Here is a 21508-nt window from a genome sequence, read left to right as displayed (position 1 = left end):
GCATCATCACAAGAGGCTACCTGTGCAGTAACGGAGATCGGCAGGTACCTACTGTACCTACATGTTGAGAATCCGTCAAGAAAGCCTGACAATGAGGAATCGAACTTCACTAGAAAACCGATAAGGGTGGAAGTGATGCACGTACAGTACGATATCTTCGGTTGGCTAATGAGAGTCTGACCACCACCATCATCGGAACCACCTACACCAACTTATCGTTAGTCTCCACCTCCACCAAATCAACATGCACACATGAAAAAAGCCTACACATCACATCGTTGTTCGCTCGGCCATCTTCGATGACTCGATTGGAGGTGGTTCCTGGCGATACATGAGTATACATGTCTACTATGTACCAGACAAAGAGCCATTCATATACCACGAAAACTCATCCTGTCGGCCTCAACACTGACTTTGAAGCGGTACTCATGAATAGGTTCACCACACTCAGCATGCCCTACCCGATCACAGGTGGAGACGATCGACGACAAAGTACATGATGTACGCACGTACCCGCGGACAGCATGGAAATAGTGATGATACGCGCAATCAATTCCTTGGCAGGTACCGATGAAAATCGTCCGCTTCGTCAAGAAATCGGGTGCTAGAGAGCTTCCAAGGTTCCCATGAATGGCAGGGAGGTAGGTAGCTACCGCGTTCAGGTAACACACTTTTGGCTTGTGAAAGTGCTCTGCTGCAAGGGCCCCCGCGGCACAGCGGGCGGCGCATCATCACATCCTGGCAAAAAAGTTCCCGCCAATTTCAACGTTTTTTCAAAGAGAATCCCAACCGGAAATTTGCATACGCAGCACTCATAGCACAACCTCTTACCGAGAGTTCAGTATATAGAACAGCCGCCGGCCATCGAACACCATGGCTTCTTCTTCCTCCAACACCAACCCATCCTCCTCCTCCGAACACATCTCCTCCTCCAACCCCGCCGGAGTCCCTCTCGCCGACCTATCTGACGCTCACGGAGCCAACGCCGCGACCGCCGACCACCCTTCCGCCGCGAAGCCGGACCCCACCATCACCAACAACAGCAACACCGCGATCCCACCGCATCACCATGTCGCCGCGGGAGGACAGTCCACCGCCGCTGCCGCCGGCTCCACCGCCCTCGCCGGAATTAAAGTGAACCTCCGGTCAGCTCTCCGACAGTACCCGGACTTTCCCTCGCCGGGCATTCTCTTCGAGGATATCATGCCCATCTTCTCCCAGCCGAAACTTTTCGCGCAACTATTGGAGGCACTTGAGCTGCAGGTCGCCACGTCATTCGGCAGCGGAAAGGATGCCGGCATTGACATCGTCGTTGGTCTGGAGTCGCGTGGATTCTTGTTCGGACCTACGCTCGCTCTACGCCTCGGCGCCGGATTCGTGCCTGTCCGCAAGCAGGGCAAGTTGCCCGGCGACTGCGAGACAGCGGGATATACCAAGGAGTATGGTCAGGACTTTTTCCAGATGCAAAAGGGCGCCATTCAGAGTGGTCAGCGGGTGTTGATTGTGGACGACATTATCGCGACAGGTACGTCATTGCTCCTCAGAGGATACTCGGATCCTTCAGCGGCTGGAAATGCCGATGTGCATCGCCAATGTATGACGTGTGGCTGATTTGATCGTACAGGAGGCAGTGCCGCTGCGGCTGGCACTCTCGTCCGTAAGCTTGGCGGACAGCTTGTTGGCTACTTGTTCCTTATGGAGCTCGACTTTCTCAAGGGACGCGACAAGCTCGATGCGCCTGTACAGACACTTCTATCAGGCCAAGAAGAGGCATTGAACAAGAAATAATCGCTTTAGTTTTAAAATGCAAGGTGGAGGACATGAGCAGGGCAACATTCAAAACAGTTCGCCTGGATACAATATCAACGAACATAGAAGGAATAATTGGAAACCCTCTCGGGAGCTGGCTCATCCCACTCCCACGGCGCGAGAGGATAATGCGTTGGCAGCATTAAGGATGATGTTTAGACAGCATCGGAATTGGGAGGCGTGAGACCGGAGACTCAATCTATAGTAGATTGCGAGGCCCGTCATAGCTATGAATGAATCTGACGGAATGCCCTTGGAGGTAGCAAGACTCCTGAACCTACGAGTGAGGCATTGTTAGCGTACAGGTGTTGTTCGAGAAATACTTCTTGTTTGACGCGAAGAACCGACAGACCAAATAGCCACCTGGAGGACTAGCATAGAAGTCACCAGTGTGGGGCTGGTGAGACTGAGCAAATCGGAGAAAGAGTGTAGGTCGATACGATCGGACAATTTATTCCGAGATAACGGGGTCCATGTCCCGCATGCAACCCTAAGAATATCATCTCATGTCTGACCACAAATTCAAGCACCTTACTTCTCCAATCGAACTCTCCCACCTCATCCTTTGTATAGCACCTTGCCTAGGCCAATGGAATGGCGATGCTGAATCGCGGGCATGGCCACTTCTTCACCCGCGTATGCGCGACAGAAGATCGCGGTTGATTTGTACGAAAGTCCATACACTTGCCAGGTCCCATCCGGTCTGGACCTTTTACTGCTGTTGCATACTGATTGATTGTGTCGCGGCTCTTTTCAGCGCGAGTCTGAGCCATGCATGTCCCAAGGGAATCTATGTAGCGCCGCTGCCATCAAACCCTCTCGCCTGGAGCGGTGTGCTTTTCGTCCGCAAAGGTAAATCAGAATGTCCTCTATCGGCAGGTCATTGTTGTACCTCGTTCTGTGCAAAGACTGAACTGACCGTCGACATACACAGGACCATATGCCAATGCTATCCTACGATTCCAGATCTCGTTCCCGGATGTATATCCTCGACGACCACCCGTGGTCACCTTCCAGAGCGACCTCTTCCATCCACTGGTCACACCGCTCACCACATACACATATTCCACTCGAGACACTGGCTCAGACACTGTAAGCGCGGTGGACGAAGGTCGATTACCGCCAGGAGGTCTCAGTCTGCGGCATGGCTTTCCCGAATGGTTCCGCCGAGTGGGCGATGATCAACCGAGCGCACAACCAGACAGCAACACGGAAGACGCGCCATCGAAGCAATCGAAGAATGGAAGCACTGAGGAAAGGTGGCAGCCACCTCATATATTGGAAGTCTTACAATACATGCGCATAATTTTCGAGAACGAAAAAGTGTTGGACTCGATTCCGATCAGTGATGTCGCCAATGCGGGTGCGTGGCATGCGTGGCGAAGCTATCGAGTCAAAGCCGCAGAGGGCAATAAGCCAGGCGCTGCGACCGAAGTGGCGTCACCTCGGGAGCGAGCGCAGCAGTCACCGCGTCAGCAGCCCGGTGGTGCAAGACGTCCTGGTGAGTGGAATTGGCAAGGAGTATGGGAAGATCGAGTCAGGAAGAGCATCAATGGGAGCATCACCAATCCGGTGCTCTTCGGACATGATAACGAGGTCGTAAGTCGTTCCGGGAGGACGGCGCAGTGCTTGGAATAACCGTGACTAACACGTCTACAGATCAATTTCTTGAGAATGGAAGCAGAAATGCTCGATAGCATCTCACCGATCCGTGCCTCAGTCAAAATGGCACTTGAACTTGGCGGTGAGCCTGTTTCGACAACGCCTGCCGATCCCGCAGAGGAGCGATTCGTCTTTACAACGATTCGATATGATCCACAGCTAGTTCAATCCGCCGAGAACACCGCTGTCTCCTGCAACAAGCCATGTCCGTTCTACATGTTTGAGCATCACTACACCCGCATGCAGGTTGCCAAATGGAATCTCGCCTCCTGGGCAGACGATTCAACTTCCGAATCATCTCCACGTTCCGCAGAAGACAAAGAGCTCCTCCGCAAGAGCCCCGGTAGTCCAGCTGAGCTTCTCCATGGCCTGCTTTCAGCGGTTGAGACCTGGAAGAAGACATATCCCACCGTCGAGCCGGAATCGCTCCGCGTCAAACTACGGTTATACACGAACGGACAAATCCGCACGGAGATCTTCAATCCCATCCCGCGCTTGCCCCTGTCGACATTATTCCCAGCCACGCTCGGCACGCCAGCCGAGCATCGCGACAGCGGCAAAATCGAATGGACCATCTCCCTCGATGCCAATCCCACAGAGCCTACGGAGTCCACCATCATCAAAACCTATGATCGCTCCGCATATGACCGCGCCCGCGCCTCTGCTGGCATAACATCCTTTGCCGAGCCCCGCGAGGTCCTTCTATACACGGCCTCCGGGCTGGTCCTGGACGGGTCCCTCTCGACGCCGTATATCTACCGGGGCGGGAGATGGGTCACTCCGATGTCGAGCACAGGCGGACAGCAAGGATGCACGCGGCGGTGGGCGTTGATGAAGAACCTTTGTGTGGAGGGAGATGTGGAGGCGCAGAGTCTGGTGCAGGGAGAAGTCGTGTTCATGAGCAATGCGATCAAGGGCTTCTTTCCTACGATCTATCAGGCACCCAAGAAATGATGGTGGCGTTAGAAATATGCAACATTTCTTCATGACGAGCTCCAACACAGCTCTCTCTCCTCTCTGTGTGCGTGGAGCGGTCCGCCATTCCCCGAATCGCACACCAAATCTGTCCTCCTCAAATTCCAGTACTACCTAGGTAGTTTTATCGATCTAGTCTCAAGCACTGATTCGAGTCAAAAATTCAAGTATTATTTCATAGTGCTCATGTACGAAGATCATCCAATGTCGAAGAACACGCTCAATCGCGTTATGCAAGACGGTATACATCATAGGTATCATTCCAAAAAAGGGGAAAAAGAAGCACCCAACTCAGAATCCTTTTCATGGCTCAGTCACGAAGCGGCTCAGAGCTCGCACGCTCTCCGTTCTCGGCACGATTCTCCCGGACCTTGTCCATGTCCGCATGCTTCTTCGGGTCGAAGACATAGATAGGGAACTCGAGTCCGACAGTGCGCTTGACCCAGACGGGCAAATTCCTCCAAATGAACTTGGGCATGGGAAAGAGAATGCTCGTCTCGTTGAGGTACTTCTCGTATGCGGGCCAATTGTCACCCTTCTCGTATCGCTTCTTGGCGCCCGGACGTTCCTGGAGCGTCAAGCCTGAAATGAACATGAGCAGGATGGTGAGGAGAATCCAGCCGACGCAGGACGCGAAGAGAGCGGCTGAGGCGCCGGAGCCGCGAGGTACGAAGTTGTAGCTGGCGGGAGTCACGGCGATGATGTAGATGGCTGCGAAATGGTCAGCGAGAGAGCAAGGCAAATTGAATGCTTCGCTGTGATTGTTACTTACCAACTTGCGCCATGATCTCGGCAAAGTAATTGGGGTGGCGCGAGTACTTCCAGAACCCAATATCCGCGACCGCACCTGGCTCTTTACCTGCTGCACTGTTTTTGAAGCGGTACTTTTGGATGTCGGAGATCAACTCCAAGCCCCATGCTAGCGCAAAGATGATTACGCCGATGATGTCGCTTGCGCGGGTGAATCGCGGCTGTCGGTATTGGAGGACATTGGGAGAGTTCAGGATGGTGACGGGCATGCTGACGGTCCAGACCCAGATCATCTGGAAGACCCAGAAGCCCAGGAAGGAGAAGAATTTGTCGCGCTTGTCATCGAAGCGTGAGTCGGAGCCTGTCTTGAGGATGCGGTAGAAGAGGAAGGCGGAGAGCCGGAAGGCCCAGAGGATGATGAAGATGCTGACGACGATCTGGCGGGCGGTGGTGGTTCCGGAGAGCGCGAGGGTCAGGATCGCGAGGATGATGAAGTTGGAACCGCCCCATAGATCCGTCAATTCTGTCAATCGCTCGGTGTCAGCGTTGTGCGCCGGCAAGCATCGGAGGAAAACAAGGAAGATTGGGGGAGCTGCACGTACTGTCGAACTTCAAGGTGAAGGCGATTGCGAAGCCGATCAATTGGTAGGCGACGGTCACCAACAAGGTGATGGCGAGGTAGTAGTTGTCCAACACTTGGACAGGCGCGTGCAACGCCATCTCGTCTGGAGTCTTGCGCTGTAAAAGTTTGTCGACTGGACGGACTAGGTGAAAGTGTAGTATATGAGCCCGAGTGTTGACCGCGATGTCTGCCGCAACGATAAAGGAACCCAACGTCTATTTATGATATGTGTGATGTACAGTCTCGTGAGTGCTGAGCTTAGAGCTGGAGATGATCGGACAAAGTTCGCACCACGAGGCGCGTCATCGATTGTCCCTGGATTTGCGAATTCACAGCACAGCTTCAACTGGAGGCAATGGACATACATGTCTTCTCCACGGGCTCCAGGGCTGCGTCTTTCCCGTAGGGCTGGTTGCTTTGTGTGCACATCTACATGTCCTATGATCACTCTTGATATCATTACTACCAAGGTAGGCTCTCAACCGGAGAACTGTGCGTTGAATTCCATTGCTACCCTATCACATCGCAGCTACGTTGTGCGCAGAAGCAAGTGAATCTCACGATCGCTTGGTGTGCTGTATTCGATCATCATTCTGTGAAGGAATATTTCCATTACATAGCGTTGCCGTCATACATACCGGAACCGGTACAACCGAATGTCCGCCGCTAAGGTGTCCATTGCGATTATCAAGGGCCTTCGGGCGTTCTGCCGAGCCCACGGGGCGAGCCGCGCGCCTGCAGACTGCCTGACACGCGAGCTGTGCAACTTGTGACAAAGATTCCACCGGTAATGATGACGAAGATGGAGGCAATGCAGCTACCAAGCTCGAAATTATCCTGGTCGATAGAGCGGTAATCGCAAAGGGCGGTTGGGTGGATGGGTCTCAAGATCTTTCTTCATACGCAGACTTCGATACCACCTCGAGACGCAAGCGGCACGACACCCGCAAGGCACACGCCGAAAGCGAGGGTCAACTTTGGTGAACGACGCGAGTGACGAGGCACGAACACCCTATCTAGTCATCACAGGCGTAAGACCAATCGCAGCGATGCCAAGCAAAGGCGCGCAGAAAGATGGTGCTAAATATCACCAAAAGCCGGCACGCAATGATGGTGCAAACCAGTCGTCAGCGAACCCGCCCAGAGTTACAGAGGACGACCTCTTGAACTTCCAATTCCGACATTTCGGCGATGATAGCCGGCCCATAGAGTGGTTCGTTCCACCATCGGTCGCCCTCGCCTACGATCCAAATCACGATCCAAATGACGAGGATGGTCTGGGGTACTACCTAGATGGCGTCAAGCGCACCCTCACCGATGCCAACGTTGAATGGTTCCGCGCCCGAGAGCTACACGAGTTGAAACAACGGCAGGAGAAGCGCGAAGCCGAGCGACTGGAAGGAGAAGCGGAATCTGAAGCAGTGGATCAACACCACTCGCCTGCTCAGCAGGACCAGAAACCCCACCGTGGCGGCGGGAACGTGCCATACGACGAGCGAAAGAAGAGGTCGTGGGAGGGATTCATCGCAGGCAAGGACGCTGTGCAAGGTTCCTTGACGCATCGGCGCATAGCACGGGAACTAGACGATCAGAAAGTGGAGGCAGTAGAGATGGATTATTGATACCTCGCGCAATGGCACCGCAAACTGGATAGGCTTATCTGCCATAAGGTCAAGCGACGCGAATCTATCAGAGTGATTGAGTTTGCAGACCAAACATTAATCGGTGTGCCTCATCAACTGGGGTCCAAATTTTCCTAGAGCGAATGACCAGAGATAACCCTCCGGATCGACTACACACCTGTATGGATGGATCACAGGTACGTTCAGATCCGAGTGCGATGCTACATCCCCCTTGCAAATGATGAGAACCTTTTTGTCATCCTTAGTCATAGAGCCTCTAGCAAGGTCGTTCAGCCATGACTGGGCGAGGTGCCAAAAACACACTCACCCGCACGTCTGTGTCTTTGTGCCTGACGGGCTGCTGCTGACCCAATAATCTTCTCTCTGACCTACCATCTTTCCCTTGACGGCCCCAGAGTCGCGTCGACAATAGCGCTAACGGAATTGGAGAGCTGACTGACGGTTTTGAATAGGTGGTCGCCGAGATGAACTTGCTAGATGCATTTTGCAGTGGATGCCAATACTGGGATTCACATATCTCAGCCTCGACACATGCTCTTCCGGATAAACGACTTCGCCTCGAACTTCATACTCCATGTAGGACCTCAGAAGGATGACCATCTGCGAATGGCTGTCGATCCTCAAGAGAGGAATTACTACTGTATCTGGACATCGAGATCCGATCCCGGTCAACCTCACAGTTCAACTCTCTCATTACCGGGCTACCTGCTATATCCCCGTCCAAAGCACAAAAGAGTTCGCTCCTATCAAATCTGGGTATCACAGATGGTCCAAATCATTCCTGCCTCATTCTTCGTTTCAAGATAGTATCCCTCCTGGCCTCTTTCGACCGATTTATGCCTGGACACCTGCTTCGCCGAGCGCCTGCTCTGCGCGCTTCTTCAAGTCCTTGTTGTATCCGTCGTAGAGGTTTGAGACGTTGCTCTTGATACCGGGCAAGCCAGCGCCCTGGCCGAACACGCCGGTGAAAGTCTCGCCGTTCTTGAACAGCGTGCGCTTGCCGTCGTCGAGCGGGATGAACTGAAGCGAGTGGATGCCGTGGAAGAGAAGCGCTGGGCCGCCTTCCCAGGTGAGGGCCTTTTCGGAGTTTTCCTATCAGATGTGACAGTCGCGTCAGCCAATTGGGATTCCTTGAGGGCAACAGTGGCCGCATAACGACAGAAGGAAGCGCAAATTAAAGGTCACAATCGTTTTCGCAAAACTTACCACAATCTTCACGTTGGTTCCGACCATCAGGAATTTGAGATACATATCGTCGCCGGCGACCAGCTGCTCCGGGGTCTTAGTTCCCTTGGGCAGCGGCTGCATGACCTTCAGGAAGCTGGTGTGCCATTCGTGCATGCGCTCGAAGTCGAGGACCTAGAAGTTTTACAAGAACCACAATTGTCAGCAAAATGGACCATCCTCTCGTGTTCTTGCGCGCGCATTGATTGAGCGACGCTGGACCAAATGGCGGGCTCCGCGCAATTGCGGTTTCTCTTTCAATGGTGCGTGGAGCAGCAGGACGGTTGCGCAACGTACAATGGCGCGCACTTCGGCCGGCGAGCGGTCGATCTCAATGGAGGTGTCAATGACCGTCATTTTGGTTGGCTTTGAGGAGAATTTTCTGGTTGGCGTGCAGGATGTTGTTGTGGCGTTGAGCACAAAGCTTTATTCTTTTGCGGCGACGGTCAACAACAATACAGTTGCGGTTGGAAGGGATTGAAATGATGCAGGTGTGCATTGGTTGGGGCGCTGCCGAGGCCTCTGACCCTTGCGCCCTCGTACTGTATGCCCGCGTCCGTGCTTTGGGTAGCCTCCTACGCGTTTCGTCCTCTGAAACAGGCGGGACAATTGCAGCATTGGCTAGGTCGCATCAGCGAGATTGTTGAGCGGCTTATGATAAATATAAATGACCAATTACTACACACCACCATCGCGAGCTCTTGTCGCATACGACTTCATGATGCTATGATGAGCGCATACCGTCTCAAGCAAATTATGGCATAGACGCGTGGAACTCCGGATCAGCGGAGGACTAAAAGCACACGATCATGATTAATGGAAATGGATACAGTTACTGTAGATACCGAACTCGTGAGGGGATACGTTCTCACGGTCCGTCTGGCTCTCTGAGGTTCACAGTTTGGGGCTACTCTTCGATCTCGCATTCTCATGCTGTCGGTCCTGCTTCTGGCGTTCGTCGCGGATGATCTGCGCCTGCTTCAGCAAAGCATACATGGCCTGCAGACGCGGCATTTCCAGCCCCTGTTCGCGCGCCATCCGGATCGGATTGCCCAGGATGACCTCGATCTCCATTCGTGACCCGCGCTCCCAGTCGAGCCACATGCTAGGTCGGCTCCCGCTTGTGTTCTTCCGTGTTGATGCCAGTATTCTTTCGGGAGTGGCGAGATGGCTTGGTAGTGGGCGTCCGAGGATCTTCGGCGCAGTATCGAGGACCTCCTGCATCACTCCGGCGAGATGCCGACTTAGCTCTGGGTCCAGTGCCATCGTCTGGTTGGTGCTGCCGCCGCTGAGTACCGAGCTGGGATTCATGGCTGCATTGAGGGCGACTTTGTGCCAGCGGACGAATTGGAGGCCGGCATGGTCGTAGGTTTCGGCGTCTGCTACCTTGGCTTCCTGCAGGAGGCTGACGAGCCGAGTGGTGCGTTCCGTGAAGGTCTGATCGGTGTCCGGTCGAGGCCCGGATCCGCCGCTATCGAGATGCGGTAGGTAAGGGCCGATCGAAATGCGAGTCCAGCGGTTGTGTTGAATGACTCCCGGTTGTGGCTGGGCGGCACTGGCGACGGTCACGGCACTGAGAATGGCGGTATTTGGGAAGCGCTGGGCATAAGGTTGCTCTACTCCTAGGCCGTTCTGAATGAGGACAATGCTGGTATTGGGTCCGACCAGGTCTTCTAGTAGAGCGCTGTCATCGTTGACGTCCGGGAGCGCTTTGGTGGCAACGAGGAGATAGTCCCACTGGATCTTGGCTTTACGGGCTTCGTCCGGCGAGCCGTAGACGAATTCGGGCTTAAATGTGCTTGCGCCGTATTTGGGAGATTCCACTCGAAACCCGTGCTTCTGGACGGCTTTGTAGTTGGATCGACACAGAGCCGATACTTTGACATCGTCCAGGGTGGCCAGCCGTGAGCCATAGAACGCGCCGATGGCACCAGCGCCGACGATAAGAATCCGTGTAGGCATGATTCGAAAGGTGAGGTGACTCAACGATCCTTTTGACTTGAGAGTGGGTGATTGGCGATATTATGACCAAATCTTGTGTCGACTCGCCATATAATCAATGTCCAACAGTCAATGGCGCAGCATGACTACCGCTGATGTGATCCATTCGCAGATGTATGTAACCCTAGTATCGTGATCCGCCCGGTGCGAGCGGCAAGATGACGATTCTCGGTCTCTGGCCTGAAGCCGGCGGAGGCATATATCAACGGAAACGTCTAGAATTGACACCGCACAAATTTGCATCATGTGCGGGCCTTGTAGATTTTCGTCATGTTTGAAGTGCCCAGGTGGATAAAGTAACGAGGCATTGACAGCGATGACTTCGAGGAACAGAAGTTCGGAAGCGACGATCAGGGGAATGACCGCTGCCAGCCTTCCTCGGACATTCCTGCCCTCTGTACTTGACACATGCGACTCCAACATCTCGTAACCTTAGACTCGAACCAGCGACTCTGCACGATACCTACCTAGATATTCAGGAGATGTCACCACTGTGACTTGAACAGCTGCAACGCTGCAACTTCGACATCCGGAGCATCTCCAACCAACGTATCCTCTCCATGTTGAAATAGGCGTCATTGAGCTTGAATGAATACAGTCGCGAATGGAGATTTGCACCTGCGCCCCAGACCATACAGGTGCATGTACTCGTTTGATGTACCCGTTTGACAGTGATTGATGATCGACCGTCCATCTCGGTGCTTCATTTGTCGCGTGGCATTGTCACCTTATTTATCACGTCAGCTCCTTCGTGCTTGTCATCCGTCTCAGCTTTCCTTTCGATCTGTCCTCGTTGGCAGTGCTATATATGTGCATTGCAGCCACCGATCAACGATGATTCCATAGACTCGGCAAGAACGTGACGGCCACCCATCTTCGAGGCACAGCTCCCCTCAACATCATACTACTACTTTTGGGGGTGCTACTCTTCCCAAAACCGTGAACTTTCACTTTGCGGCCGAGATAAACGAGAGGCCGTCGCGTCTCGGACTTCGTCGAAACTTGCACGTGCGAGAACAAACGTGCCGCACAACGCTGGCGCACTACCGGGAATGGGCCTCAAGTTTTAGTGCTCTCCGCAATGGAAATGAAATGGTGAACCACCTGTGAATTCCATCAAGGAACGTTCCTCGATGACGAAGACCATGTGAGGAGTCCGGTCACATGAATGCTCTCGTGTCTTGGCCGGTTCGAGACCACAACAACTATGATGAAACATTGGCACGGAAATGATAGATTTCAATCTGAGAGGTCACTCAAACACAGCAGATCTACCTGTCTGCGAGATGCATTCGTCTTCCGACATGGAAGTGTTTCCCGCCGAGGCAGTTTTCAAACGTCCGCCTCTCGCCACCGCTAGCATCGAGGGCGAGTTCATGATGTACACGACGCAGTAACTGTCACGACTGCGCCTTCACGCCCGCATATGACATTCCGATGACAGTGGGGAGTCAGCTCCGAGCTCCGGTGGACATCACAAACAGTACATCTCTTTCAGGACACCTGCGGGACCCCGAATTCTAGGCGGCAATATTTGTCCGATTGCTTGTTCACGAGTCAGGCTTCCGATTCCTCTGAAATGGAGGGACTTTGCTATCCCTGTGATCGGAATATCATCTCCTCTCCTTCGCGAAAGACGAGGAATGGCACGCCAAAGGGAGACAAACGGACAGGGCTATCATGAGCAACACGTATGTCTTGTCCTCGTGCATGAAATAAAATTGACCTTGGTAGGCAGGCCTGGAGATTTCCGAGTGGCTGATCGTTCGGCCGGCCGGTTGATCGTTGATCCAACCAGCGGGCTGCGGGTGGCACCTACAAGATCGATCTGCCTCGGTAGTTTTAGTTTTGTCCCCTCCTCTCTAGCAATCCCGTGGTGAATCTTCGTGCTCGTCCGGTGGTTTGACGCGTGCTCTAGTCCAGCTCTAGAGGCGATCTCTTCGGAATCGTAAATGCCGGTGTCCACGGGTATTGTGATTACCACTGCATTGATGTTCACTTCCGTGGCACTGCACAGTAGTAATAATGTCCCGTAAACCCCCTCGCAGTAATAAGCGGTTGGTTTCAATAGAGTGAGCAAATACCCAGTCAGGCCCGCTCCTTCTCGACATTATTTCCAGCCTCGTCAACATCTGAACATTGACGACTCTGGCCTTGCAATACACTTCTACGGTATCAGTACCAGACCGCCGTCGTTCATAGAAACACAAACCTGGTGGTGGTTGTTTTGTCTCCGATACCCTGGTCCCGCATCTTTTTTCACTCTTCCGGTTTCGGTGGTACCTGAATACAGGTACTACGACCACCGGCAGCAGTTTTCTGCAACCATGGCCTCATCATCGTCATCACCATCATCACCACCGACAAGCCCACAAGGCTTCACTCCTCAAATCGCCAGCCCTGTTCCTCCTCCACCGGCTCAGGATCCTGTCACACCTGCACAATGGGCGATCCTCGCGGCTATCGCCGACACATTCGCTCCATCCATCACCAAAGCCGCCGGAAACCCGCTTCTGCAACGGAGGGTTTCGGCAGAGGTGTATGATACTGTCTCTCGACGAATAGAAGAGTTGGCTCAGGAGGACGGTCGAGATGGCTTGGTCGCCGAGTTCCTCGATGAGCGCGCGTCTGCCGCCCCAGAGTTCAAGGAGTACATGATGCGTGTGCTCGGTGTCTACTTGGACAGTGCCACCAAAGCCCAGTTCTTGACCCTCCTATCGGTTTTATCGTAAGTACAAATAATCTAGTACTTCATTTTCTACATTGAACGCCTATTGATGTTCTTGCATAGTACTCGCGCCGGCTCACTGCTCCTCACCGGCCACGCCACGACACTGGATAGCCTTCCCGTCGAAACTCGCCAAAATATCCTCTTAGGATGGAAAACATCGCGCATCCCGTTGCTCCGCCAGGGATTCCGCACCATCTCTAACTTCACCCGAGCCTACTGGATCCGTTCCTCGCCCACCGTTGGCCGTCTGCTGTCATATCCTTACACGCCGGTGCATGGCACCCCACCAAACAACGCATTCAAATTTCAATTCTTTGATATCCCTCCAACCACCGCCTCAGAACCGCACGTAATCGAGACCGATGTGGTCATTGTGGGCAGTGGATGTGGTGGCGCGGTCGCGGCACAAGTCATCGCCGAGGCTGGCTTCAAGGTGTTGGTGGTAGAGAAGGCATATCATTGGGAGCCACAGCATTTGCCCATGTCAGAAAACGAGGGCTCTGTGCATCTCTTCTCGAACGGTGGACAAATGCAATCCGACGAAGGCAGCATCACCGTGATCAATGGTGCAGCCTGGGGAGGCGGTGGAACTGTCAACTGGAGTGCATCTCTGCTCCCACAAGGTTTCGTCCGCAAAGAGTGGTCCGAAAAGTTCGGCATGCCTCGCTTCAACACCGCGGAATTCCAGTCTGATTTGGACGCTGTTTGCGCCCGCATGGGTGTCAGCGGGGACCACATCCCACACAACAAGTCCAACCGTGTCATTCTGGAGGGTTCCCGCAAGCTGGGCTATGCCCACAAGGTCGTTCCTCAGAACACTGGTGGCGAGGCACACAACTGCGGTTACTGCACTCTCGGTTGCGGCAGTTGTGGCAAGAAGGGTCCCACGGAAACATTCTTGCCTGACGCGGCACGCGCAGGCGCGGTCTTCCTAGAGGGCTTCGAATGTCGCGAGGTGCTATGGTCTGATGTCAAGAGCAACAACAACGACAAGACTGCTGTGGGAGTGAAGGGTATCTGGACCTCTCGCGACAGCTCAGGTGGCGTAGCGGGAACCGTCTACAAACGCGAGGTCATTATCAAGGCCGCTCGCACGATCCTCGCCGCGGGCCCCATGGAAGACCCTATCATCCTAAAATCCTCAGGTCTCACCAACCCGCACATCGGTCGTCACCTGCACCTTCACCCGGTCTCGGTCCTTTTCGCAGTCTGGGACGAGGATGTCCGCCCTTGGGAAGGCCCGATCCTCACAACTGTGTGCAATGAGGTGGAAAACCTTGACCAACAAGGATATGGAGTCAAGCTCGAGTCCGTCACCATGTTACCCGGCTTTGTCCTGCCCTTCCTCCCGTGGACCGACGGAGTCGCCTACAAGGAGCTCGTTGCGAAGATGCGCCGCATGACCGGCTACATCTCCATTGCACGAGACCGCTACGGTGGTCGCGTCTACCCTGACTCTCAAGATCCCACTCGCTCTGTGATCCACTACACGCCGCACGAGCACGACAAGCGCCACATCCTCGAGGGTCTTGTCCACATGGCGCGCATCGCCTACGTCGAGGGCGCTCGCGAGCTCGTCCCCACCGTGCCAGGCATTGCACCATTCGTCAAGGACGGCACATCCACCACCCCACCGTCCGTCAACGACCCAGCCTTCGTCGCGTGGACCGACGCTCTCCGAAAGAACGGCCTTCCTTCGCCAGATACCGGGTACATCTCGGCCCACCAGATGGGTACATGCCGAATGGGCGCTTCGCCCAAGACCTCCGTCTGCGACGACTACGGTCGCGTGTGGGGCACAAGGAACCTCTCCGTCGTCGACACCGCTACGTTCCCATCGGCTTCGGGCGTGAACCCTATGATTACCTGCATGGGTATCGCGCGAGGCAATGCCCGCGCCATTGTGCTCGCGCTCGGTGCGGAGCGTGGCATTGTCCCCACCTCCATCCCGCAAGACGTCAGCGCCATGGCGCAGCGTGCGAAGTTGTAGAGGAATGGACGAGAGAAGAACATCGAAGAATAGATCGCTTCATGATGGAGTTGTATAATGATGTTGCGTGAGCGCGAAATAGATGGGTGTGCATACCCGCATCATTTGGAGAAGGGGATAGAGTCGGGACTTGCTTTCTGATGACGATATTTTTTTCTTTGTGTACAGCATCGCTTTTGCGTTCGTGATAGATTTGAGAAGGATAGATGAGGCATTCCCGCTCTGACGCTGGTGGCTTCGGCCCAGTTGGGAAGCTAGATACCGGAGATAGACGGTGATATTTCGAACAATGAAATCACAACTCTGCATGAACTTATCAGTCTGCTCATTTCATTCCTCCCCTGACTGCATGCAATTATCGATCAGCGGCCAGCGAGCGCACATCGACAATAATTCAGCAGATTGCCATCGGAAATCGTCAAGCGCTTCTTCGTCCTCAATGTCTCGATACAAAAGGTCTATCGTCTATGCATTACGGAATTTACATGAATTAAGGAATATCCATTCACAGCCAAGAGAGCCATCTACGCGCTCCAATCAATCTCAAGCACATTGATCTCTTCCGCACCATCTACATCCCGCCTGCGGATATAAAACTGCCGCACCCTTCCATCCTCACTCTTCACCGCATGTTCCATCCGCCAACTCACCTTCTCTTCTGGGCTGAGTTTCGGCCGCAGCTGTCCCAAACTCGGGGCATATCCGTCCAAATCATCACTGTTCACAAAGGTGGCCTCGGTCTTCCCCAGGTCGATCTGCGCCAGGCCCTGCGGATACCGCACCGCGCTGAAACCGTTCGTCAGCACGACATCGTCTGCGAAGCGATACCGCTGGAGGAAGCAGTCATGTCCGCAGATCCCGGTGACCTCGTGACCGAGGTGCACAGGCACGTGCGCCCAGCCGTCGTAGTGGTGCAGGCTTAGGACCGGTTTCCGTCCGTTCTCGTACCAGCCGTCCACGGGTTCGTCGATGTCCATCTGGTTGAGACCCGGGAGGATGGTGAGTTGGACTGGCGGCGAGACGGTGTTGTAGAGGCAGCTCATGAATAGGCGGTCGCCGGTGTCTGTGCCGGTGCAGACATCGAGGTTGGTGTGTAGTGCTTCGAGGACGGGTCCGGAGAGGAAGATCCCGGCGCCGCCGTACGCCATCATGCCGAAGATTGAGACCTGGTACCATGACTCCGAGAGCGCGCCGAGGTACCAACGACCCTCGGGATCGTATGGTTTCACCGCGTCTAGAAGCGCGCTGAGGGAGGTGAAGAAAGTGTCGTCGTCGATGATGCCGAACCAGTCGTGATGCGGTTGACGGTGTTGGCTCAGCGCCTGTACTACTTTGAAGTGTAGCGCGGTCGGATCCTGCTCGCCTCCGAAATCACGTTGTGACAGTAAAGTGAATTGCACGCCCACGGCTCCTGCCTTTTGCTCCATGGCCTGGAGCTCGCTCGCGGACGAGTTGTCGGTGACAATGACCACGAGTGTGCTCCCGGTTCCAGCGAGCCAGCGCTGCATAAACGGAAAGGCACGGTCGAGTCGTTCCATGCTTGTGGCTGCTCCGAAGAGCAACGACGAAGCATTCTCGGAGGGTTTGTGGGAAGTCTCGGGGTAGTATACCTCGAAGGGCTCATTGCAAATCGGAAGTGCGCAATCTTCCGCACTTGTATCAAGGGTGTAGGCGGTATCGAACATGGGCCGGCCGATGTCGATTGTTGATTCTGGCTTCAGCCCTCGCTTGGGGACCGCTCGGATGCATTGTCTCGAGTATACAACATTACCAGCGTGTTCTTCCAGATCCAAGAAATCCAAGCTTTTTCGGCACATGTCTGGATGTGCGATTGGGAGCTTCGCGGTCTCTATCGGCTTGACGGGCTCGATCGGCTTCTCAGACTCAACAGGCTTGGCAGGCACGACTGGCGATGCATAGGATTGATTCAGATGTGAGGATGACTGAGCAATTGAGTCCTCGTATGAACTGTTCGGAGACGCATCGTAATCCGGCCTCCAGAAGAATATGACCAGGAAGAGTGCGATTATGAGCAGACACGATGTCCGCGCCGAGCGGGTGGTCGGCATATATGACGGGCGGGCGTTGAGCGGCGTATAACGATATGAATCGCGAGTCGACGAGAACATCATTCGAAGGGAAAAGTCGCCGCGAGACAAAGACCAACCTCAGAGCAAAGGAAACACAAGAAATGAGTGATATGTTGAATTGGAAAGAATGCGAGGATATTCAGTCCGGACGATGGTAAAAGGGAATGGGCATAAAATGACCGAGGAGGCCGCCATTCATCCCTGACATCGCATTCATCATATAAAATCATGTTGAGCCGATGCGGCACAGTCAAACTAGTCGATTGCATGCTGTGAAAGTCTATTTTCGTGATGAGCGCTCAGTTCATCACATTCCTGTGCCACATAAACGGCGCTGGGGTCTACTGACAGGGATGCTGTTGGGAATGCGTTATGGAGAAGAGAAAGTATTCGAATAAGGTTAGCTGATGTCAATTAGGCTTTCTCTTAACGCCCGGGCGGGTAATCTCAGCACTTCGCGGCCCGTCGTTCGGCCCCGGCCGGGCGGCAACTGGATTCGCCTTTCTGTCTTCGGCTTCGAAGGACCCGCGGGCGTCTGTTCATCTCGCCCACACGGACATGGTCAAGGATATAGTGGTGACGTGATACTAGTATTTCCATATATAGAAGACGAGAAGCGTCGGAGTTCTGCCCCTCACATCACCCCTGCCAGCGTGATGATGGCAAAAAGCTTGACGAGAATTTGGATCATTACCTCACTGCGTCAATGGCTTCTAACATGCACTATTCTTTGTCTTCAATAAATGGATATTAGAATTGCGAGAACAGCTGTACGAGAAGAGAAGAGAGAGACAGCTAGAAGGCAAGGTGCGTCGCCATCCCGTATGTGCAATAAACCAAACGACAAGAAAGTCGCGCGTGAGATGATCATCGTCGCGAAAGAGCATCATCGGAGTGGCCCCCTCCAAAAGAAAAAGTAAAAACTTTTCGCGCTTGAAACAAAATCTGCCGTGCGAGCAATACCCATCCAACAACGCCTCGCTGAGAAAACCGCTTGTCTGACTTGGTGATTATTAATGTAATTCCGCTTCGTGCTGTGCTGTAGAACGCCGAAGCTCCTTGCTAAACCCGAAAGAGCGCCGTCGCAAAAGGCTTCGAAACCGTGTCGTCATGAATGTGTGCAGGAGAAAAAAGGCTAATAATGCCGAATAGACAAATCGTGATCCTGGGTGGGGACAAAGGGAGCTGAATGGAAGAATCGCTACCAGGAAGGCATGGCGCACTGTCGCGCATGGTCAGATTTTGTTCTATCAGGGCAAGAACCGTTCAGAGGTAAACTTACGATGTCTGCGTCACGCTTTCGCTCGGCCAACATGGCCGCTTCCAATTCAGCTTGGGTGGTATTCTTGATGGGTGTCATGAGTGGCGTCCGCATGGGTGTGGCGGTTCCACTGACCGAGCCTTGCATGCGCGCCGAGGACTGCGCAGAGGCCCGGCTGTTGAATCCCTGGAGGATGTTGCCGAGCACGGTCTGAGAGGAAGTCGATCGCGAAAGGTTAGGTCGTTGCATGAGAGCCGGGCCGAGCGCATTTGGTCGGAGTTGCTGTTGTTGCTGTGGCTGTAATTGTTGTCGCTGATGTTGCTGTTGCTGTTGCGACGATTGCTTGGCGGATGACTCGTTTTGAAGGGCATTCAACTTGGCGGTGACGGCAAGAATGTGGGCGCGCTGCTGTTGTAGCTGTTGCTGTTGCAATGCTGATGTGCGCTTGTCTGCGATGGCAGCCTCTCGCGACTCGAGATATTGAGCTTGGAAAGCGTCGGCGGGGAACATCTTGGATGGCGACCGAGAGCGTCGCGAGAACGGCGTGTCAAGAATGAACAGAGAGGACGAAGGATGCCTCGAGAAAGTTGTCTCAGATGGCTCTTGACGACTTCGAAGACGATATATGTGTGTTCAGAAGATAAACTGAAGCGGTGTGCGTCGCTAATGTATGCGTCGGAATTGTTGACTTCAACGCTTTCCCCTGGCAGGATCAGAACAGATCGCGGCAGGTATCTCTGAGTCAGAGGCGAACGTGTGCAGCGACAGGGTCTCTGCTCCGAGACAAATTTGGAAGCGATAGGCGAGACAATGCCAGATCAACGCACACAAGCCGAGGAAAGAGCGGTAGCCAACGCGGTTGTCACTTTTCCGATCGCTCTGCTGAAGTCGAAGATGAAAAGGACACCGTAATAATAGTCGGAGTCGAGGGAGAATGAAATTTCTTCGAGCGACGTGCGGCGCAGGTCTCGTGCGCGTGGTAACAAGGCTGGAAAATCGGCCGGATTATATGGACGCGGACGGGCGATGCAACGGTGGGTTCGTCCCAGCTGAGCGGCAAAGCTTAAAGTGAAAAGGCGGAGGAATTGGTGACAGCGGTGGGGGCAACGCTAGAATTTAGGAGAGAGGGTGGAAGGAGGAAGGCGAACGATAAGTCCGCGGAATTGTGGTGGGCTTGGCTGAAATTTACAAAGATCTCGGCGGCGGCGAAGTGGACAACGGTTTCAGAACTAGACGTTCTCTGTCGAATTTTATGCCTTCTTCTTCTTATTTGATATACACAGGTTCGTGCGACCTCGGAATTAGGCAAACCCCGTGGGAAGAAAAAAATGTGGCGACAGATAGACAGCTGGTGGTGGTGTTGACGGTGGTGGTGGTGGTGGTGGTGGGTGGGATGATAGGGAGAGTCGAGCAAAAAGATGGTGTACGCATGTGGGATGAACACACCAAAAAGAGAATCGCATCTGGCCGTACTGTGACCATACACGGTGACAACAGGTACAGTCTGATATCGTATCCGGTCATCAGTGTCCTTTTTCACCGTACCTGCTGTGTGCGTGTATAGTCACTCTGGTAATGTAGGATTGAGGTGGTGTCGTGAGCTGGAAACCGCCCAGTCGGATTCTTTTCAGTGTGAGCACCGCTAAGAAAAAGGGACAATAAAAATAGTACAGTGAACGCGAACGCCTGGCAAAATTGTACAATTATTAATCACGAAGAAGGCCCGGGTAATACCTAAATCACAGTACAAATAATTATTAATGTCATCAACGAGTGTCTCATGCAGTGCAACGAATGCCGGATCCTTTCTCATATGAATGTAGTGGTACACCGACCGGAATATCTCAACGACAGCAAAGTCCTCGTGTAGAATATCTACACTGGTCCGGCTGGGCTCTTTTGCGAAAGGAAGGGAGGTGAGATTGATGGTACGATGCGGCGTCGGTTCATGCGGGCTCCAGAAAACCTTCGTGCCATGGAACGAAATGTATGCGGGCCTATTCTTGGGCCCGGCGCGTGTGCATTACTACAATTGTTAGCGTTCGAGTCCGTCGAGCGAGCAGAGATGCACGCCTGAGCGCACGTATGCCGCGCGACGACCGCACCCGGCGAAGACGACCCGGATGACAAGAACGACGATGGCAGTGCTCCTTCATTGCCAGAAGAGCAGAAAATGATGAAATCTGTGGAGATTTTGATGTTTTGGCTCAAGTCACTCCGGTCGCGGCGGAGCGTCAATCAGGGATGTTGCAGTTGAAAAGCAAATCAACCTTGGAAGTGCTGGATGGGAAATTTACGGTGTGTGTGCACCTGGCATGTTACTGTACACCTGGGCAACCCCTCCAGAGTTGTACGTACGCGGTGGTCGAGACCGGAGTTCATCCCACTCAACGCTCGCCCGTCCGCCCTGGCTCAACCGTGTTCCCACCACCACCACCACCACAAATACCGCCGCCGCTGCCATTGCTATCAATACCTCCACCGCTGCTATCCACTCCTTCTTGGACGGAATGAACTCTGTAATCCACCAAAGAAAACAAGGAAATCGGCAATGTATCCAAGGCATGCCTGTAGAACAATTTCAATCCACTGGCCCTGAGGATGCATCGACGAGAGACGGTGAGAGGCTTCGCATGTGTAAATTCATAACATACTCCCATCACCGGATACGATACGTCCTCCTCGATGACACGAATACCTTTCGATGACCTTACCTCGTCCACAGATATGCGCTGAATTCCATCACTTCA

At 53.7% G+C, this 21508-nt stretch overlaps 10 protein-coding genes across 10 annotated transcripts; 6 read left to right on the top strand and 4 right to left on the bottom strand.

The window, feature by feature from the left end:
• Positions 1–873: 873 nt before the first annotated feature.
• On the top strand, positions 874–1788 carry K489DRAFT_316660 (adenine phosphoribosyltransferase; the record flags this gene model as incomplete). Its single annotated transcript, XM_033601183.1, has 2 exons — positions 874–1525; positions 1625–1788. The coding sequence occupies 2 exons, from the start codon at positions 874–876 to the stop codon at positions 1786–1788; spliced, it is 816 nt and encodes a 271-aa protein (XP_033461432.1).
• Positions 1764–2068, top strand: K489DRAFT_378814 (uncharacterized protein). Its single transcript, XM_033604496.1, has one exon. It carries the CDS (start codon positions 1805–1807, stop codon positions 1991–1993), a length of 189 nt encoding a protein of 62 aa, XP_033461431.1. The 5' UTR covers positions 1764–1804; the 3' UTR covers positions 1994–2068.
• A 379-nt stretch (positions 2069–2447) lies between these two features.
• K489DRAFT_315617 (uncharacterized protein) lies at positions 2448–3447 on the top strand (the record flags this gene model as incomplete). Its single annotated transcript, XM_033601104.1, has 2 exons — positions 2448–2661; positions 2744–3447. The coding sequence occupies 2 exons, from the start codon at positions 2448–2450 to the stop codon at positions 3445–3447; spliced, it is 918 nt and encodes a 305-aa protein (XP_033461430.1).
• An 87-nt stretch (positions 3448–3534) lies between these two features.
• On the top strand, positions 3535–4425 carry K489DRAFT_316691 (uncharacterized protein; the record flags this gene model as incomplete). The annotated part of the gene is made up of 1 exon (XM_033601185.1): positions 3535–4425. The coding sequence occupies one exon, from the start codon at positions 3535–3537 to the stop codon at positions 4423–4425; it is 891 nt and encodes a 296-aa protein (XP_033461429.1).
• On the bottom strand, positions 4327–6129 carry K489DRAFT_378810 (DUF1295-domain-containing protein). The gene is made up of 3 exons (XM_033604495.1): positions 5799–6129; positions 5219–5719; positions 4327–5157 (listed from the first exon to the last, which is right to left on the bottom strand). The coding sequence occupies exons 1-3, from the start codon at positions 5914–5916 to the stop codon at positions 4757–4759; spliced, it is 1020 nt and encodes a 339-aa protein (XP_033461428.1). The 5' UTR covers positions 5917–6129; the 3' UTR covers positions 4327–4756.
• A 54-nt stretch (positions 6130–6183) lies between these two features.
• On the top strand, positions 6184–7440 carry K489DRAFT_400263 (uncharacterized protein; the record flags this gene model as incomplete). The annotated part of the gene is made up of 3 exons (XM_033606987.1): positions 6184–6310; positions 6597–6788; positions 6848–7440. The coding sequence occupies 3 exons, from the start codon at positions 6184–6186 to the stop codon at positions 7438–7440; spliced, it is 912 nt and encodes a 303-aa protein (XP_033461427.1).
• An 855-nt stretch (positions 7441–8295) lies between these two features.
• On the bottom strand, positions 8296–9110 carry K489DRAFT_430348 (uncharacterized protein; the record flags this gene model as incomplete). Its single annotated transcript, XM_033608409.1, has 3 exons — positions 8983–9110; positions 8668–8820; positions 8296–8553 (listed from the first exon to the last, which is right to left on the bottom strand). Exons 1-3 carry the CDS (start codon positions 9040–9042, stop codon positions 8296–8298), a joined length of 471 nt encoding a protein of 156 aa, XP_033461426.1. The 5' UTR covers positions 9043–9110.
• A 338-nt stretch (positions 9111–9448) lies between these two features.
• Positions 9449–10966, bottom strand: K489DRAFT_378808 (2-dehydropantoate 2-reductase). Its single transcript, XM_033604494.1, has one exon. The coding sequence runs from the start codon at positions 10645–10647 to the stop codon at positions 9580–9582; it is 1068 nt and encodes a 355-aa protein (XP_033461425.1). The 5' UTR covers positions 10648–10966; the 3' UTR covers positions 9449–9579.
• Positions 10967–12781: 1815 nt separating this feature from the next.
• K489DRAFT_354311 (long-chain fatty alcohol dehydrogenase) lies at positions 12782–15717 on the top strand. Its single transcript, XM_033602498.1, has 2 exons — positions 12782–13414; positions 13478–15717. Exons 1-2 carry the CDS (start codon positions 13014–13016, stop codon positions 15405–15407), a joined length of 2331 nt encoding a protein of 776 aa, XP_033461424.1. The 5' UTR covers positions 12782–13013; the 3' UTR covers positions 15408–15717.
• A 214-nt stretch (positions 15718–15931) lies between these two features.
• Positions 15932–17476, bottom strand: K489DRAFT_369264 (glycosyltransferase family 31 protein; the record flags this gene model as incomplete). Its single annotated transcript, XM_033603018.1, has 1 exon — positions 15932–17476. The coding sequence occupies one exon, from the start codon at positions 17474–17476 to the stop codon at positions 15932–15934; it is 1545 nt and encodes a 514-aa protein (XP_033461423.1).
• Positions 17477–21508: the final 4032 nt, after the last annotated feature.

The sequence above is a fragment of the Dissoconium aciculare genome (assembly GCF_010015565.1).
Source record: "Dissoconium aciculare CBS 342.82 unplaced genomic scaffold K489scaffold_4, whole genome shotgun sequence".
Taxonomy (NCBI): Eukaryota; Fungi; Ascomycota; class Dothideomycetes; order Mycosphaerellales; family Dissoconiaceae; genus Dissoconium; species Dissoconium aciculare.
Note: the sequence above shows the minus strand (reverse complement) of the source record. Positions and strands in the feature narration are given on the sequence as shown.